Genomic DNA, 18712 nt, shown 5'->3' on the forward strand with positions numbered 1-18712 from the left:
AGACCAGCTTCCTGCCTCTGTTCACTTGAAACAGTCAAGGTCTTGGAAGGCACCTGGCTTATAGACCGTGGCCTATGCCTGGCCATGACTCCTGTATGGCTCATACTTGGGTTTCAAGTCTGAAGGTGCTGGACGCTAGGATATAACTAAAAGGAGTGTTTTTAACAAAACCTCAATTGTTCAATTTTACCAATAAAGACTCAGGAACCAGATGCTGGGGTGAAAACCTGCTAGCTCAGAGAGGTAGAGAAAGTACCCAGTGGACCTTCCTCCTCCATTGGTATCCCAGAAGCCTCCCTTTTCTCCTATACTGTCTCAAACAAGACTCCTCACACTGAACTGGTTCCAGAGTCTTTACTGGTAAAATAGAATGAGGTTTGGTTAAAAACAACACAGGAGCAGAGACTAGCTCCTGCCTTCTGGTATATCTCCACTCTACCCTTACTTCCTATCAGTCTACAGCAGAGGCTAACCAATGCTTTAACCCTTAGTAACCCAGGTCTGCCTATACCTCTGAAACCACTACAGCCATGCCCTCGGGGACCTCCTCAGAGGACCAGATGTCTCCTGTGCAATCAACTCCTGGGGCTGGCATATCCAAGTCCTGTGATCATCCTTCTACACTAGTTAGTCCCACATGCCCTCCTTCATCTCTCCAGTGAGCAGACCTGAGGTAAAGTCCCATGCCTACCCACCCTTCCCTCTTCTCCTCTTCCTCTCCAGACGCAGGCAGAGGGGAGTCTTCAAAGAAGTGTATGCAGTGTGGAGAGTCATGGGAATCTTTTTCCCTCCATGGCTTTTCTGCTTAGGAATCATACTTAGGGTCTCCCCGTACACACCCTGATGGGGAATGACACCAAAAGTCAGCCCCTCCTAGAAATATCCATGCTAAAACTTTGACAAGTTCCAATGGGCTGAGCTGGGTCCTCTTTCTCTAACTAACTTATCTGATCCTTTCAACAGTCCCAGGCAGGAACACCCTGGGAGGGTGGAACTACAGGAACTCTGACTCTCCTGGGGCAGAGGAGGATGCTGCCCACACCCCTCAGCTCAGCCCCCTCCCTTGGCCCTCCTCCCTACCACCCACTAATCACTAATTAACACAGCAGAAGCAGCTCTTTGCACACAGTTACCCAACAGGAAAGTATTCCTTTCCTTTTCCAGCATCCACGTCCTTTCCCGTACTACCTGCGAGTGTGGGACACATCCCTTCTCTCTATTATTTAGCTCCTCTAACCTGGGACAAAATCCATCCCTCTTACAATTTGTGTCGTCCCAAATGGGATAGGGTTCACCTCTAAGTCAGGGACTTTGGTTTCCTCCCAAGCCCACCCACCTCCAAATACCCACCTATCGCCAAGCAGCAGAGGAGAGAGTGACCAAGGGCAACTCAGTGACCTCCTTCCCATTTACACCATGCAGTGGCCCCGGGAAAATAAAACCTTGGCCAAGTGTGGAGTCTGGTTATTCTAGTGATGGTAGAGCTGACCCTGCAAGGCTTCAGCTCTGCAATTCCTCCACATCACCAGCCAACTTCAGACACAGATCCTGAAGTCTCAACCAAGGACAGGTCAAAGAGGTCCACTGGATTAGGACAGTGTTTTTAACCTTTGTCAAGCACCCCAGTTCTCTGTTCTTTAAGCAACCCCTCCTCCCGTCATGCCTCCCAGAGAATGACTTACCAGCCCATGCCAGGCCACAGAGTACGGCCACTATCAGGGAGACACAGGCCTTCATGATGTCAGTTGCAGCAGACTGGCCGCTGGACTTCCTACTACAATCAAGGTGAATGACACAGTACTCAGGTGAGCCTTATTCCCCAAGCAGATCCTTTTAAAGACATCAAGACTTGTGGATCTGGTGTGTCTAGATCCTTCCAGGAAGGAAAGGGGGAGGGAATGGATCACAGATGGATGGGAGGTGAAGAGGAGGCGGGCCCCACAGCTGTTTGAAGCCAGAGAAAAGGTGACTCAGCAGGCAGGTCATGCCAGATGTTTAAAACAGGTAATGCTGGCTATTTGTAGCTAGAAAATAGGCCACATGAGCAGACGCAGCAAGATGGGCCTAGTTTGGCAGGTTCTTTATTCAAGTTCTAGAAAAGGATGTGCTGCTCATCTTCGGATGACCTACAGCCACCTACCTCCAGTCACAGACCTGGCCTGCCAGGGACTGCAAGTTTAGATTCAGATTCGTTGGGATTCGGGGAACTACTGTGGTCATATAGTTCCTCTTCACATTCAGTGTAGAAACCCCTTCCATTATCCCAGTTCTTGTTGGACTTACACATGAATGCCTTCACTGCTGGGGAGGTCAGGGTGCCTCCTCTCTGGGCAGTTCATCTCCTCTCACAGATCTCATTCCGAACCCTTAGGACTCCACAACGTAAGATGTGCTGGTATAGATAAAAGTTGATAAAGGGCATGGCGGTGGGAGAGGTATCAAGTCACTAAGCAAGCTATCACCAACTCGTTCATGGAGAGATGACTAGTCAAAGAACTTAGCTTCTATGCTGGCTAGTTTTTATGTCAACTTGGCACAAGCTGGGGACATCTGGGAAGAAGGAATCTTAATTAAGAAAATGCCACCCTAGGATCAGCCTGTAGGCAAGTCTGTAGGGCATTTTCTTGGTTGATGATTGCTGTGGGAGGGTCCCGCCCACTGTGGGCAGTGCCGTGCTTGGGCAAGTGGTCCTGGGTTGTATAAGAAAGCGGCCTGAAAAAGTCACGGAGAGCAAGCCAGTGATCAGTGTTCCTCCATGGTGTCTGCTTCCGTTTCTGCCTTCAGTTTCCTGCCTCGAGTTTCTGTCCTGACTTCCCTCAAGGATGAATTGTAACCTGAGGATTTTCAGGGGAAATAAACCCCCTCCTCTTCAAGTTGCTTTTGGTTATGGTGTTTTATCATAGCAACAAACCTTAACTAAGACAGATGCCCATATGATCATATACAAGCACACAGAAAAAAGCAGAACGCTTCTCCAACAGGTTTCTCTGTCTGCTGGCCCATCTAGACAGGAATCCTGCTGCTCCTCATCCTTGGTTCCCCTACAGCTAGGTGCTAACATAGGCTTCCACCTTGACAAGTTCTTTCCAGGGAGCCACCATGGAAACTCCAGAACACTGGGACTCAAGTGGGGAAGGAATGTGGGAAGATGAAGGGTGAGGGGGAGAGAATGCCAACAGAGATGCTGCAGTGGAAGACAGAAGAGTGTGGCCTTTGTGGCGGTGTGCATGAGGGGGAAGAGGCTGAGTCTGCTAGGGCCAGTGCCAGGGGCCAGTCAACTGTCAGAGATGTGGGAAGTGTGTTCTGTCAGGTGATTATATATATATATATATATATATATATATATATATATATATATATTGTGCATTGGAGTTTTGCCATGAGTGTTGGGTCCCCTGGAACTGGAGTTACAAAGAGTTGTGAGCTACCATGTGGGTGTTGGGAATTGAACCCAGGTCCTTACCTGCTGAGCCATCTCTCCAGCCACATGTCAGGCAGTATTTATTGAACTGCCATTTTATGCTAAGTGCTATATTGTAACTGCGTTTAGGCCATAAAAAATTCTGTCTCATCCATCCATCCATCCACCCACCTATCCATCCATCCATCCATCCATCCATCCATCTCTGTCTCTCTCTGACTCTGTCTCTCTCTCTGTGTATTCATGTGTATGTTTTCATGTATGAGTACAGGCACATGCGTGCCACAGTACATGTGTGGAGGTCAGAGGACAACCTTGGGAGTTGGTTCTCATCTAAGACAAGATCTCTATGGTTTCCCACTGTGTTCACCAGGATGACCAGCCTATAAGCTTCCAGGGGTTTCCTGTCTGCACCACCTCCCATTATCCCCAGAGGAATTCTGGAACTGCAAATTCAGGCACTACTGTGTTTGGCCTTTACATGCATTCTGGGGCTCCTAAGGTTCTCATGTTTCACAGCAAGCCATCACCCCAATCCATGGGCTCGGGCCTTCCTGAAACTATAGACTTCTGCAGGTATAGATAGAGGACACTTGACCCCAGAAGTAGTTCACTCATCATTGGGCTCATTGAGCTGCCATGGGGAGCCACGACCAGGCAAGACCAGAGGTTTGAGAAGACTGTCCCCAGGAATATAAAAGGGGATATATGCCCCCAGACAGCCTACTCTACCATGTAGGACCTGAGAAACCAAGACCAAACAATGTCAACAGGAAGCAGAGCCTGGAAGAACTTGCATCGGACCAGCTCCAGGAGGTCTGAGTTACATTTCTAAGGGCACCCCAGATTCAGCTTCAAAAGGGACCCGAATACCTAAAGATGCTAGCTGTCTAGGCTGCAGCCAGAGAGTGCTCTGACCCAAGAAGGAAGGCCCAACACAGTCATCCACATCTGATCTCACTATGGCTCTCAACTGCACACATGTGGTTTCTTTCCTACTGCAGTTTGAATGTTACACAGCACACTCGGCTTTCCACTTTCTCCTTTGAAGTTTGGGGGCAGCCGGACTTTGGGCACCACACTTACTGCCTGGGTACACTCATCTCAGAGTCCTGGGCTGTGCATATGGTTCAGCCATCCACACCCACACTGACCTCTGCCTAAAACGGCCTCTGCTCACTGGCTGTCCATCTACCACTCATCCTCCAGTCTCCAGGAACCCTCCTGCCATAGACTCTGTTCCAGATATCATCTCATGCCTTTCACACATCACAATCACCTCTTCCAGGTATCAGTTAACCTCTGCACTACCACTTAACCTTTTACCTATCCAGCTGTTTGTGTAGCTCATCTCTGAAATTCCTTGAGCTGGGGATCCCGTTTCCTTGGCACAGCCATCAATTGTCAATATGTGTCCAGGAATTAACATATGAATACATGAGGGAACTGGAAAGCTTTCCACCTTGTTCCTTGTCACTAAGGACTCGAGGGAAGGCCTTAGCAAGTAGAAGCAGCAGATAGACAGCATGTACTGTGCCATGAAGACTAAAGAGTTTGAGCTGAAACGAACTGGGTAGAAGGGATCCATGCTGAAGTTGTATTTTTATTAAAAAAAAAAAAAAACTGGTTTTAGCCATTGTGTGTACATTGGTGTCTTTGTGTGTGTGTGTGTGTGTGTGTGTGTGTGTAAAACAAAAGGTTCTTTGTCCTGACCCATGACCCTTGAGCCCCAAATGAACATATGGATGCTGTATTAGCTATAAAATTGTTGGTCAGTGACTAGGGCTTCCTATTGGCTAGCTATGTCTTAATTATTAACCCATTTCTGTTAATCTAAGTATTTCCACATGGACTTATCTTACCGAAGAAGGGTCCAGACCTCTAACTCCTTTGGTAGCTCACATGGTGACTCCTCTCTGCCTACCTTTCCCAGAATTCTCCTTGTCTCCTAGTCCCGCCTATCTTCCTGCATCATTGGCTGAACAGTGTTTTATTCATTAACCAATAAGAGAGACATATAGAGAGAAGGACAACTCCCATCATGTGTGTTTTTGACATAGGGTCTCCTGTAGCCCAGGCTGACCTTGAACTCACTACGACCTTGAATTTCTGACCTTCCATCTCTCAAGTGCTGGGATATATATGACAGGTGAGAGCCTCCTGGCATATACATTTGTGGCCATTGGAAATTGTGGATGAAACCTAAACTATGAAGCCACCACACCCAATGGCTGGGTTGTGGTCCTTGGAGGCCACATGGTTTGGAGGTTTGTTTCTGGTGTACTGATGGAGATGTCAGCCTTTGAGAGGTAGAGCATATGGGAGGTCACTGGGACCCAGGATGATGATGTCAGCTGTCAGCAGAAGGGATGAAGGGAGTTCCCAGAGGACCCCCATGGTTAGGTCTCCCTAGGTGGCTATGATGCATGAAGCAAGCCTGGCCTCTCCTCCTTGTCTAGAGCAGGGCTGGTTCTTACAGGCACTTCCATGGGATCCCATGCACTACTGTTCTGGTTCCTATGCACCGCTGGGTCTTCACCAAAAACTGAAATCATGAAACCACTCCATTCTTCACTGCTGGCCTCCAGCCTCTTTAGACATAGCATGCTTAAAATCCCAGCACTCTTTGAGGCTGAGGCAAGAAAATATAAGTATCAAGATAAATGTTTGAGTGGAATGGTGGCAGCACACGCCTTTAATCCCAGCACTCAGGAGGCAGAGAAAGACAGATCTCTGTGAGTTCAAGGCAAGCCTGGTCTACAGAGAGAGTTCCAGGATAGGCTCCAAAGCTACAGAGAAATCTTGTCGCAAAAAAAAAAGATAAATGTTTGATAAAGGATTCATAGGGAAACCTGGTCTCAAAACAACCAAAAAACCACAACAAAAATTTACACTTCTTTTCTTCATAAACTTAACCCATTGTTTGCTAGAGCAACATCAAACTAAAACACACCATTAGTGTATTAGTATTAGTTTTAGCACTACAAGTTGAAGGAGCAGCCAACATAGACAGAACCCAGGACTCTAGCAGCTTCTAAATTCATGACACAACTTCATACTTTTTTGGGTTCCAGAGTAATGACTTGCCCACTTGAAACACTTGCAGAATGGCAGGCAATTGTACCAATGTTTGTTTTCTATGCCTTAACAGTGATGATGGAGTAAAATTACAATTGCAGGTCCTCCACCCTTTGGAAAGCGTCTAGGCTCAGCACACACACAAAGATGTGGATGAGCCTGGCAGACAGAGATAAGGAGCCTCCAGGAGCCAGTAAGGCTGTGAGCAAAGGTGAGACAAAGAGAGAAAGAGACGTGCCCTAGGCTGAGCAGGAGCCAGGTGCTGGCAGGGGGCACCTTACCAGCTTCTTGCCCCAGGTGTGTTGGCACAGTAGAACTGTTCTGGCTTCTTAAAGACAGTGACGGTACACTGGACTAGCAGGTGTGGTTCCTGATCCACACATGAAGATCTACTCTGTCAAAACTAGCATGGTTATTATGCTAGGGAGTCAGGCCATGAGGAATTTCCTTTCTCGTGTATTCATTTGTCCACTCATGCACCTAGCAGATGGTAAGAATGAAGTGTCACTGTGCCAGACACGTCCACATAGCAGATGCAAGGTGAGCTAGTTGGCATCTGACGGATGGCAGACACTGGGATAACTGTATCTGAAGTTCTGATTTGGGCCATCAGGACACAGTAAGAGGACACTGATCCTGCAGCTAGGTCACCTCTGCAATGCCAGCTCTGCCACCTGAGCAACTTTCCTGATCTTCCAGGCCTCAGTTTCCCTTACAGGTACAAAATAAAGGAAGCAAGATCCTGGCAAGGCTGCCATAAGGACAGAGTGAGTTCATACTTGAACCTGTAGAGCAGTGCCTAGTATGTAACAAAACTAGAAAAGTAATACTTAAAGAATAAAGGAGGGCCCGGGGATGTAACTCAGTAGGCACACGAATCCTAAAGCCCATCCTAAGCACTTCATAAACTGAGCATGAGGGGAATCCCCATGAGTCCATCACTCTGGAGAAAGTGGCAGGAGGATCGAAGTTCTAAGTTTTAAAGGAGTGAGAGGGCAACAAGACTGGGTGATTATGATAAAAAATACATTGTATGCATATGAATGAAAATACCATAATGAAACCAATTATTGTGTATAGCTAGTGCATGTTAAGAAACTTGTCAAAAGCCAGGCGTTGGCGCACACCTTTAATCCCAGCACTCGGGAGGCAGGGTTAGGCAGATCTCTGAGAGTTCAAGACCAGCCTGGTCTACAAAAACTAGTTCCAGGACAGCCTCCAAAGCCACAGAGAAACCCTGTGTGGAGTGGGGAGAAAGAAAAGAAACATGTTTAAAACAAAAAGAAAAGAGTGTTTGCTGCTCTTGCAAAGGACCTGGGCTTGGTTCCTGGTACCCACATGGTAGCTCACACCTGCCTGTGACTCACCCCAGTTCCAGGGGATCTGATGCCCTCTTCCGACCTCCATGAGCTCCTCTGGGCACATAAACTCACACAAGTACACATATATACAAATAATAAACACACAAACAAATCAGTGCTTAAAAGATAATTGAAATCAAGCTCAAGGTCGGGCTAGAATACATGAGACCTAGTCTCTAGAGAGAGGGGGTAGATTTAAAATAGAAACATAAGCTGGGCAGTGGTGGCCCATACCTTTAGTCCCAGCACTTGGGAAGCAGAAGCAGGCAGATCTCTATGAGTTCAAGGTCAGCCTGGTCTACAAAGTGAGTTCCAGGATAGCTAGGGCTGCACATAGAAACCCTATCTCAAAAAAAGAAAAAAATAAATAGAGACATCAAGTGTGATATACATTGAAAAAAATAAATGTGAATTTTAAATGTAAAACTGAAGACTCTCCATTTTGGTGTTGGGGTCCAATGACCCTTCAGTGAGTCGCACTGCCTAACTCATTTGGCTAGAGCCTTACTTCTTCTGACTTCTGAGGTGCAGCCTGCAACCTTTGCTTGCTCCCTGGAAGGTTAATGTCCCTAACACTGCTGTAGCTATCTGCAGCTGCTTGGTGTGAAGATGCAGAAGAAAAGGCACGCGAGGAGCCTTTCCATTCACAGGACCTCTGTGCGGGACTCTGGGTGCATCTCAGGTCTTCCTGGCAGTACGGCGAGACTGGCTCTTCCTTGCCTCCGATTCCCACCCTGTGATTCCCCAGAGCCGCTGCAGCCCTCCATCTCTCCAAGCAACACCCTGGGCTTTGCCCTGAGGACTCCTCTACTGCTATTGTCTAGGAGCAATTCTGTTTGTCCCCAAGTGACCACTAGAAATATTCATTAGAATGTTCCTACAATATACATTACATGATAAGGCTTTCTCTAGACTACCTGGATTACAGAGTAGAAAAGCAAGCAGTCACCCACCCACCCACTCACACAGGCAGACTTGGGGACCCACCCACAGATTCAGGCTTTAGGGAAGGGCAATACCTAAGAGGTAGCAAAGGTTGAAGGCTCTTTAAAAACGTATCTTGCAGAAGATGAATAACACTTTGCTTATCAGCTGCATCACTTTTAGGTTACCAGAGCATGTAAGAATGTGAGGGTGATTGTGGGTTTAACGAGAAATCTGGCACTAGGGAAATCTTCAGAGATCCACAAGGATGACCTCAACTAAGAATCTAAGCAATAGTGGAGAGGCTACCTGAAATGCCCTTCCCATATAATGGGATTGATGACTACCTCAAATGCTATTCTAGAGCCTCTACCTAGCAGCTGATGGGAGCAGAAGCAGAGATTCACAGCTAAGCACTAAGCTGAACTCCTGGAATCCAGTTGTAGAGAGGGAGGAGTGATGAGCAAAAGGATCAAGACCATGCTGGGGAAACTCACAGAAACAGCTGACCTCAGCAAGTGGGAGCTCACGGACCCCAGTCTGACAGCTGGGGAACCAGCATAGGACTGAACCAGGCCCCCTGAACATGGGTGTGAGTTTGGGGGTTGGGCAGTCTATGGGGCCTCTGGCAGTGGAACCAATATTTATCTCTAGTGCACAAATGGGTTTGGGGAGCCCATTTCCCATGGAGGGATACTCTCTCAGCCTAGATACATGGGGGAAGGCCTAGACCTGGCCCCAAATGATGTGACAGACGTTGATGATCCCCCATTGGAGGCCTCACCTTCCCTGAGGCCTGGATGGGGGTGAATGGGGGAATGGTGCGGGGAGTGGGAGGGCAGGGGGGAGAGAGAAATGGGATTGGTATGTAAAATAAGATTGTATTTATTCATTTATTTTGGTTTTTTCTAGACAGGCTTTCTCTGTATTGTTTTGGAGCCTGTCCTGGAGCTCGCTCTGTAGACCAGGCTGGCCTCAAACTCACAGAGATCTGCCTGCCTCTGCCTCCCCAGTGCTAGGATTAAAGGCGTGTGCCAACGACACCCGGCTTAAGATTGTTTTTAATTTAAGTAAAAAGTAATTTAAAAGAAAATAAACTGACTTGATCATATTTTTAAAAAAAAATATGAGGCTGGAGAGATGGCTCAGAGGTTAAGAGCACTGGCTGCTCTTCCAGAGGTCCTGAGTTCAATTCCCAGCAACTATATGGTGGTTCACAACCATCTATAATGAGATCGGGTGCCCTCTTCTGGCCTGCAGGTGTACATGCAGACAGAACACCATGTACATAATAAATACAATAAGTCTTGGCTTTAAGAAAAAAAAGAAGAACATGAGGCCGAGCTCTGAGTTCTGAGTGTAAGGTACAGGACCCTTTGTGGGAGCAAAAACTTGGCAGGACTCCCACTTGATGTGCTCATATGCCTTATCTGGGATTATGCACCTTTCTGTACAAGGATACTGTTTTTCACTTGCCAAAGTGCTCTGTATTATGTGGTTGCCATCCTGAGACCCCTTCAACCCATTTCTAACCACTGATCTGAGGACCAACTAGCCAGCCTCCATCTGCACAGCAGCCAGAATCCATAGCTCCCAACACACCCGGCTAAAGTTTTCTTCCCACTTCCAGGGGTCCCAAAGCTCTGCCCTCTGTGTTCCATCCACCCCTTCTGCCCTATCAAGGCTCCAGCTCCTGCAAGGAAGTTCCCTCAAGCCTGGGAAAGAAAATGCCGCTAGAGAAGCTGGGCCTGTGTGGCTTCCCACCATAGTCCTATTTGTCACCAGTATAGGAGGGACACAACCACCTGTCCTGGGCTGCAAGCCCTCCACCCCTCAGGTGCAGCCAAGCCAGGCTAGGGAGGGACTTCAGCTCACGGGGAGGGCCTAGGATCTGAAAGAGGGATCCCTGAATCAATGGTGGGAAAGTAGACAGGCCTGGGTGAGCAGGTCCATGGTCCCAGCAAACACATGAGAAGACCAATTCTTTGTCTATGGGATAGAGCTTTGAAATACATATGTGCTTTCTGGTCTGTGGACATGTGGAAGGGGAAAATTATAAACAGCAAGATCACAGTTGGCTCCAGCCACAAGCGGCAGCGTTCTGTGGGCTGATGGAGGGAGAAGCCCTATGAGTATGCATTTTGATGTGAGAGCAGTTCTGGGCCTCACTCAATTATTCTGGTGGGTGGGGAGAGGTGGATGGGGCAGCCCAGGCTTTTATCACCCTCTAAATTCCTCTTCTGATGTGTTTGGTGGCTTGATCCACGAAGGTAAGGGCAGCTGATCTCACTTGCAGAACGCTCACTCCATGTTTGAAAATCAGATCCCAGCCACAGAGACAGGGACTCTATACCTGGGCTATTCCTACAGAAGAAATGGGATTCAGGGAGGTGACACTGGACACACCAGGGACATGACTGGTACTTATGGAGTTACTTTGCACTGTCACCCTGTCATTAAGCCGTTAGGTGACCTTAGGCAAATCTCTCCATGCCTCAGTTCCTCTGACTATGAAACAAGGTAAAAAAAATAACCTGTAGTTCCTATTCTGTCACCAGGATAAAAATAAGATCGTAGATGTGAAAGTGTGATGAAGAGAGGCCAGAGGCTCTATTCAAATCTCAGACTATTATTATCCTGACAAAATCTCATGAATAACAGCAACATCAGAATGTCTAATTTTTGCTACTTGGGAAGCAGAGTGCAATCCGGTTCAGGGTTGTTGGAGACATAGAGCCAAGAAGACTGTGAAAGCAGGCCTGCTTCCACCCAGCTGAACTCTGAGCTGGTCACGGGTTTGTGCCGATCCTCCTATAAAGGGTGATAAAGCTTGAAGGACAGGGGAGGGTTGGCTCCAACTTCTACCCTTTCACCAGGCACTGCACTGCTAGAGAGGCATAACCTCCCCTGCTGAAGTCCTTGGCTGGCCTAACCTGTGGCTATAGCCTTTAGAGAGACCATAGGGAGATAGGGAGGGTCACAGACATATGCAATGACCATTCCGTGCTGCTTTCTCTCAACAGACAGATAGACAGACAGACAGACAGACAGACAGACAGACAGACACACACACACACACACACACACACACACACACACCCTCTGTTCTACTTCTTTAGGTAACAAGTCTTTTAAAGGCTAGATTTCAGGTCCCCTCCTCCCTTGTTCAGTCTTTCTCAACAAGCCTGTGATCTTCCCCTCCTACTTTGGCCTCAGGAGCCTCCACCACCCACATATACACACAGCCTGGGAAGCTAGAGAGCAGGAGCACCGTCCCCGCCCTCTGCCTGAACATCAGGAGACTGCCATCAGGAGCCTGGACTCTTCCTCAGCCCCTTGTCCCCTAGGCAGTGACCTCCCTCATACATCCACACCCCAGTCTGTGTCCCCTGTGTCTCCAGGGCATTGTTCTCCTGCCAGAATCTTTCCCAACAGGCTCAAAGAGGTCCAGGTAGACAGAGGTAGAGCATCTGGGAAGTTGCAGCTTGTTTAACCTGGAAGACCCACAAGGAGCCCAGAATGTTGGTCAGAAGGTAAGTGTGACCAGGGAAAGAAAGGAAAGCAGGTGAAGGACAAAGCCTGTCTCATCGCTGGGTTGGTTTCACCCTGGAGTCTGCGAAGATGGCAAAGGGCTGAGACTGACTGGCATGGCCTCGACTGAAACAGTGACAATGGGCTTAGAAGACAAGAAAGCTTCAGGGACTCCTGACTCACTGATGCTTGGGCCTGGACTCATGATTGCTCAGCTCTGGACGCTTCCCTCAGATCCTCCCTCCCTGCCCACAGGCAACAGAACTGGTTTGGTCATCCCACCAGTTGATTGCATCCTGAGAGCTGTCTCAGACTCCACTCCAGAAGATGCGGCTTGTCCTCTAGGTCATGGATACAGGACTGTGACAGTCACTCTGAAGGAGGCAAGACCTGCTGCCTTGTTTGTTACCAACAACCCTATATCATACCCACTTTACAGCTGGACAAATGAAGGCAAAGCACACACACTGGTGTGCTCAGGCTCATTAGACCCGAGGTGTAATGTCCATGTGCTGTCTCCTTGCCAACAGCTTGGATCTTTCCTGGGAGCAGCTAACACAGCATCTGTAACCTCAGGCTGAGGAGTCTGGCCGGGGAGTGGGGGTTGGGGTGGTGCACGGAGTATGTCAAGTCTGATCCAGCTGCTGCACCTGCAGGACAAGTACAGGACTGCCCTAGCTGCCTCCCGCTGCCCTGTTGCTGCAGGCACCTCCTCTAGATGCCCGAGAGTGCTGCTGCCCTGGAGTTTACTCAGGGTCATGGTGGAGGCTGTGGGGTTTCTTTCAGGTTGCCAACAAGGAGAGCAGAGAGGGTGGCATCCTGGCATGGAGTTTCCAGGCACAAAACTCTGCCCAGGCAGGTGCTGAAGAGGCAGGGAAAAGAGGTCCTTAACCAACACAGAATATGTGCTGGCGGGGTGGGATGTAAGGGTGGGGAACACTCAACTCATCCCCAAGGATAAATTCATGTTTCCTGGAAATCAGTTATGCTTCGGTTGGTTTCCTCTGCCTGCCTCTTCCCTCACCCTCTTGAGGCCTCTGCTCAGCATACACAACACCCAACGGGATCAAGGGCAGAGAGAGGAAGCAGGGCTGGGAAGGAGACAGTAGAGGACGCTAGCTGCATCTGGACTTTCATTATCTTTTTTTTGCAGAGCTGATGGTCCCCAGAGTGTCCGGGACAGCACTGTAGCCCATCTGGGCAACAGTCAGCTTTCCTGGAGGCCAGCCCGAGGTGCTGGGGCTGCTCTCTGCGCCCAGAGGGACAACCTCCTCTTCCACCGGCCATTCCCTGCCACACACCCAGGCTGTAGAACACACATATCTTTGTTAATTTATGGGAACAATGCAGCGCCACAGGGACCACCACTCTAGGCAACAGCCCTGCCTACACCCAGCTGTTTATCTCAGATATGTGGAGAGAAAAGCAGAACTCCCCATCCTTTCCCAGGCAAGGCCCCACCCTGTGCACACACATCATACAGATGTGAGCTCTCTGACCCCTATGGAAAACAAGCACAGGGCCTGGCGACCACTGAGCGGCACAGCTGCATGCACAGATGGTGCAAAAAGCCTCGTGGGAGAGCTGTCTATCGAGCCTCAGAGTTCTGCACCTCCTAGCTCCTCCTACCCACTCCAGGGCATCAATGTCCCCTCTTCCTTGGCCTTGTGGCCAGCTCAGTTCCACATCAAAGATCTCCTTAGCCGACAGTCATCACAGGGGACAGCTGCCTCTACACTGCCCACTCCAGGGCCTTGAGTCCTCTCCACGGAGAGCCCTGCCCAGCCGTGGCTGGCCTCTGAACCTCTTGGGCCCCACAGGCTCTGGATTTCTCTGAGAGAAGTGCCTGCTCTGCCCAGTCCCTCCTCATGGCTCCAGCTCCCGGGAGAGGCGGGACAGTTCCCGCTGGTTGTCGATGACCTTCAGCTGCTGGACATAGGCCCAGGTGCTAGCTGGACTCCGGGTGCTCAGGGACTGCTCAGAGCCTGGAGGAAAGGAGAGCCATCAGGGGGCACCATCACCACTTCACCAACCCCACCCTTGTCCTCTCCAGGGAGCAGCCCCATCTCTTGGGCCTCCACTCCACACCCTGCATCCTCTTAACACTAGCCCTGCCCCCCCACTAATGTCCTTGCATCTCTCCCCACCAGATTCAGGGGGACAGTGGTTGCAAAGTCTGAAGAAAAATGACCCCCAAGAGCTCACCATACTGCCCCTCCTCTAGTTCAAAAGGAACTGGAGCAGGCTGGATCTAGTGGTGTGTGTTTATAATTCTGGAGCTTCAGAAACCGAGGCAGGAGGATGAGAGTTCCAAGACCCACTTTCAAAATTAAAAATGGCCAAGCATAGTGGTGCACGCCTTTACTCCAGAGCCCAGAAGGCAGAGGCAAGGGGATCTTTATGAGTTTGAAGCCAGCCTAAGCTACATAGCAAGTTCTAGGCCAGCAAAGACTTGGCTCAAAAAAGTCAAACAAATAACCAAAGGCTGGCTCAGGATATGAACTGTTTGTCTTGTAAGCACGAAGACCTGAGGCCAAACCCTAGAACCAGCAAGCACCTATGATTCCCCTGCTGGTGAGGTAGACTCAGGCAGATCTCTGGAGCCAGTCAGCCAGGCTAGACTACTAAGTAAGTTCCAGGCTAGTGAGACAGCCTGCCTCACAAAAAGGAGAGGGTGGGTGCCTGAGGAGCACCACCCAAAGCTGTCCTCTGACCCCTACACAGGTGCATACACATATACAAATGTGTGTGCACCCATCCCTACACACGTGTACATGTGCGTACATACACAAATAAAAATAAAATCTGAAAGAAGTCTATTATAATATGTATGAAGCATGTGGATATAAGATAAGACTATTTAAATAAAATAAAAAAGCACAAAATATGGCCCAGGTTTAGAATCCCCGCCTGGGCTATGAGGTAAAACTGTCTCAAATAACAATCAATCAATCCACAAAATAGTGGCCACTGTGGGAGAGAGAGTAGACAGTAGAGAACCAAGTTATCATTTGTGTTCTACTTGGACTGAGCCAAAGGCTCAGTTTATTATCAGTGTGGATATATCTGTGACCACGGGATGGGCACTGTGCTACAAACCGTATGTCATGACTATCCCTTAACCACATACAACTCATATTAGATAGATACTTAGGCTGGAATTAGCACGAGAGCTCCTCCTCCATCACTAACTTCCTCTTTAATGTGGGCTAGCATTGGCACCTGTCTCACACAAGTGCCAATGGGCTGAACATAAGCACCCAGTTCTGTCCCTGGCTATGCCAACTCCTGCCAGTAGCCCTGTCCCATCACTTACATGTGGAAATCCTTGATGCCTGGCTGTCCTCGTGGATGTGGGATACTCGGCTTCTGAGTGGTGACAGAGGCACTGGGCAGGGTGAAAGGGGCGAGTCAGGGAGAAGGCCATGCTGAGCCTCCCTGGGAGAACTGAGGGACTCTTACCCAGGTATGTGTGTGTGGGGGGGGTCACCTCTTACCAGTGTTGTGACTCCGGCAGTGATGGAGCATTCGCACGGCTCTGGCCATCATTCGCTGTGGGTGACACAAAGACATGAGATCTGGCCTGGGAGCCCACAGCCTGGCCTGCATATGGGAAGCTGGGAATCAAGCCCCCTTTTAAACCATGTTCCTAGGGATCTATAAAAGACAGTTAAGGCTGCTTCAACCCAGCACACCCAGGTGCTCAGTAGGAGCTAGGCAGCAGTGTTGGGAATATTATTTTAAGATGTGTGTTTATGCTGGGGAACATCTAAACAAATGGTGTGAAGATGCGTGACTTTTGTTTACACTGCAATTGTTTAACTCTGCAAAGCTGATTCTTTGCCTGCCTAAAACACCTAATGGTCCTAAGAAAGAGCTGAACCGCCAATAGCAAGACAGAAGCAAGGATAGGCGGGGCTGGCAGGCAGAGAGTGTAAATAGGAGAAACAAGCAGGGAGCAAGAGAACAAGGAGGGGGGTCGGGGGCCAGCTACAGAGTAAAAAGGAAAGTAGATAGTAAGAAAGATAAAATCCCAGAGGGAAAAGTTAGATAGGTTAATTTTTTTTTTTTAAAGCTGGCTAGATATAAGCCAAGCTAAGGTCGGGCACTCATAACTAAGAATAAGCAAGCCTTTGTGTGTGAGTTATTTGGGAGCTGGGTGGTGGGCCCTCAAAAAAGCCAAAAGAGAAATAAAAGCCACAGCACAGCAGCTGGAAGACAGATTAGGGGAGGCTAAGAGATAAAGTAGGGTTAGAAAGGGTTCTTATTGAACAGTGTGATGTTTGAGGCTGTCATCCCAGTAGCTCCAATAGAAGGCAGACCTTCCAGTGCACACTGGAATAACGGAGGAATGATTTAACAAATATTCTGTTCCACTTTTTTGAAACAAGGTCTCTATCTATCTATCTATCTATCTATCTATCTATCCATCTATCTAGATATATACGGGTATATATCTAGATAGATAGATATGGATATATATATATATATATATATATATATATATATATATATTTCCAGGCTGTTCTTAAACTCAGAATCCTCCTGCCTCAGCCTCCTGTATATTGAGGTCACTTGCACACACACCTAGGTTCAGATTCTAGCTGTGACTCCCACCCCTGACCCTTCCCAGGCAACTGTCACACTGCCTCACCCCTGACCCCTCCCCATGTCATACTGTCAACCCACACTGAAGGTGAAGCTCACTTTCCTCGAACTTACCATCTTCTCAAAGTTGATGAGGTTCTCTACGAGCGTGTGGTTTCCCTCGTGGATGAAGGTCATGTCTACAAAGGGATGACTTTGCTTATAGATCCCCAAACTCCTTCCTCTCCTGCATTCCAGGAAAGGTGAGGGGCCAACCACAGGGATCACAGGGCCTGACCCACCCTCAGCCTCTAGCAGCCTCTGAGCCATCGAAACTCCTGACATCTATCTCTTGGACTTCAATCACGGCCCTCAGAGCAGCCCTACTATGTTCCTGTCCTAACTCTTCTTTCGGCTTGTCAACTTCTAATTTAGCTCCGTGCTCCCTGTATGTCAGCCCTTCAGTTGTCATCACCTGAGTGTTGAGGGGACATGAAAATGAGCCCAGGGAGGGAGGCAGAGAGGAGAACACCAGTCCTACCTTTGAGTAGCAGAGGCATAAAAGGGATGACAGGAGGGGAGAGCTTAGTGAGTGCCAATCGATAAACTCGGTGGTTCCATGAGGGGTCCTGTGAGGAGAAAAACCTGCCCTGAGGGAGTCCTGCACTGATGGCACAGACCCATCCTCTCCTGGGTCCCAGGCCATATCAGAGAAACTCCAAGCCAGCCTCCCCTACTACAGGATCTCACTGAGACAGGGTCTGTGGGGCCAAAAGGGGACAAGGACTGGCTTTCTAAGTTCCAAATACCCCCAGGGAATCTCCATGGTGATTAGTCACAGAGGCCTGAAGGTTTCTGGGAACCTCTCTCAGCCTCTGTCTCTCTGGTGGGTGTGCTCCCTGAACCCCTTGGATCCCATGAAGTGACCAGTTCTCTTGAGAACTCCCAAGGCTGAAAAGACCTTGGTGCTCTTCTCTCTAGACTCTACAAAGCCTTCCAAAGTTCCAGGAGGCTCAGCCACTGACTAATTCCTCACTTTTGTCTTACAGGTTCAGCCTGCAAGCCCTTTGAGGATCTTGGAGGGGAAAGTGACACCCTTCTGTATGACACACAGTGGGTCTCCTGCTCACAACCTCAAGGAGCAGAAGACCTCAGTCCTGTCTTTGCTGTCATGCTTGGCCATCAGCTTGAACCCCTGGGCAGAGCAGCTAGAGTCTGGCATCCCCCAACAGCCCCTCACCCACCCCACCCCACCTGCTACAGTCTCACATCTAGGGCGAATGTCCCCTACGTGAATACCAAGGGCACAGTATACCACAAGGCCCCAATCACTATGCCGCATACCCTCAGCCAGCTTCCACAACCACAGGCCAGAGGGATCCAGGCCCTAGGTGGGCACTGAAAACTGTGAAAGGCTAAGAACCGGCATCCAAAGATGGCAGAAATGGGCCAAGCACTTACCAGCAGCCTCTCCAAGGCGGAGTACAGCTTCCGTACTTTATGGGGTAGACGCTGTAAACACGAGACATGTGAGGGGCCATGGCTGGGAAGAGGGAGCCACCCTGGACATCCCCCAGGAGGGCATAGGCCTGGCCTGGGCATCAGACCCTCCTGGAGACCTACCTCCCAGGTGTGGGCCAGGCGGCTGATGGCAGAGTTGCTGAGGCCAAACATGACCGCAAAGAAGGAGTTGAGATTCTTCTGCTCCTTGAGGCTGTGAGCACAAGACCCAGATACCCTCAGAGGAAACAGCCATGAGCCCAGTGCTGCCTTTGCAGGGTGGGTGGGTTAGGAGGCAAAGGCTCTGGGG

General features: G+C 49.2%; 1 protein-coding gene across 4 annotated transcripts in view; it reads right to left on the reverse strand.

Annotated features, from left to right (window-relative positions):
* Positions 1–11393: 11393 nt before the first annotated feature.
* Rapgef3 (Rap guanine nucleotide exchange factor 3) overlaps positions 11394–18712 on the reverse strand; it is a 31424-nt gene continuing 24105 nt past the window's right edge. For all 4 annotated transcript variants that reach the window (XM_027396414.2, XM_035440849.1, XM_035440847.1 and 1 more), the window contains exons 24-30: positions 18526–18616; positions 18364–18414; positions 17444–17531; positions 17038–17102; positions 15813–15867; positions 15632–15703; positions 11394–14300 (exon numbers count right to left, since the gene is read on the reverse strand). In XM_027396414.2, coding sequence (XP_027252215.1) covers positions 14182–14300; positions 15632–15703; positions 15813–15867; positions 17038–17102; positions 17444–17531; positions 18364–18414; positions 18526–18616 — 541 coding nt within the window. In that variant the 3' untranslated portion in view covers positions 11394–14181. The remainder of the gene's footprint in view (positions 14301–15631; positions 15704–15812; positions 15868–17037; positions 17103–17443; positions 17532–18363; positions 18415–18525; positions 18617–18712) is intronic.

Source organism: Cricetulus griseus, chromosome 2 (assembly GCF_003668045.3).
Source record: "Cricetulus griseus strain 17A/GY chromosome 2, alternate assembly CriGri-PICRH-1.0, whole genome shotgun sequence".
Taxonomy (NCBI): Eukaryota; Metazoa; Chordata; class Mammalia; order Rodentia; family Cricetidae; genus Cricetulus; species Cricetulus griseus.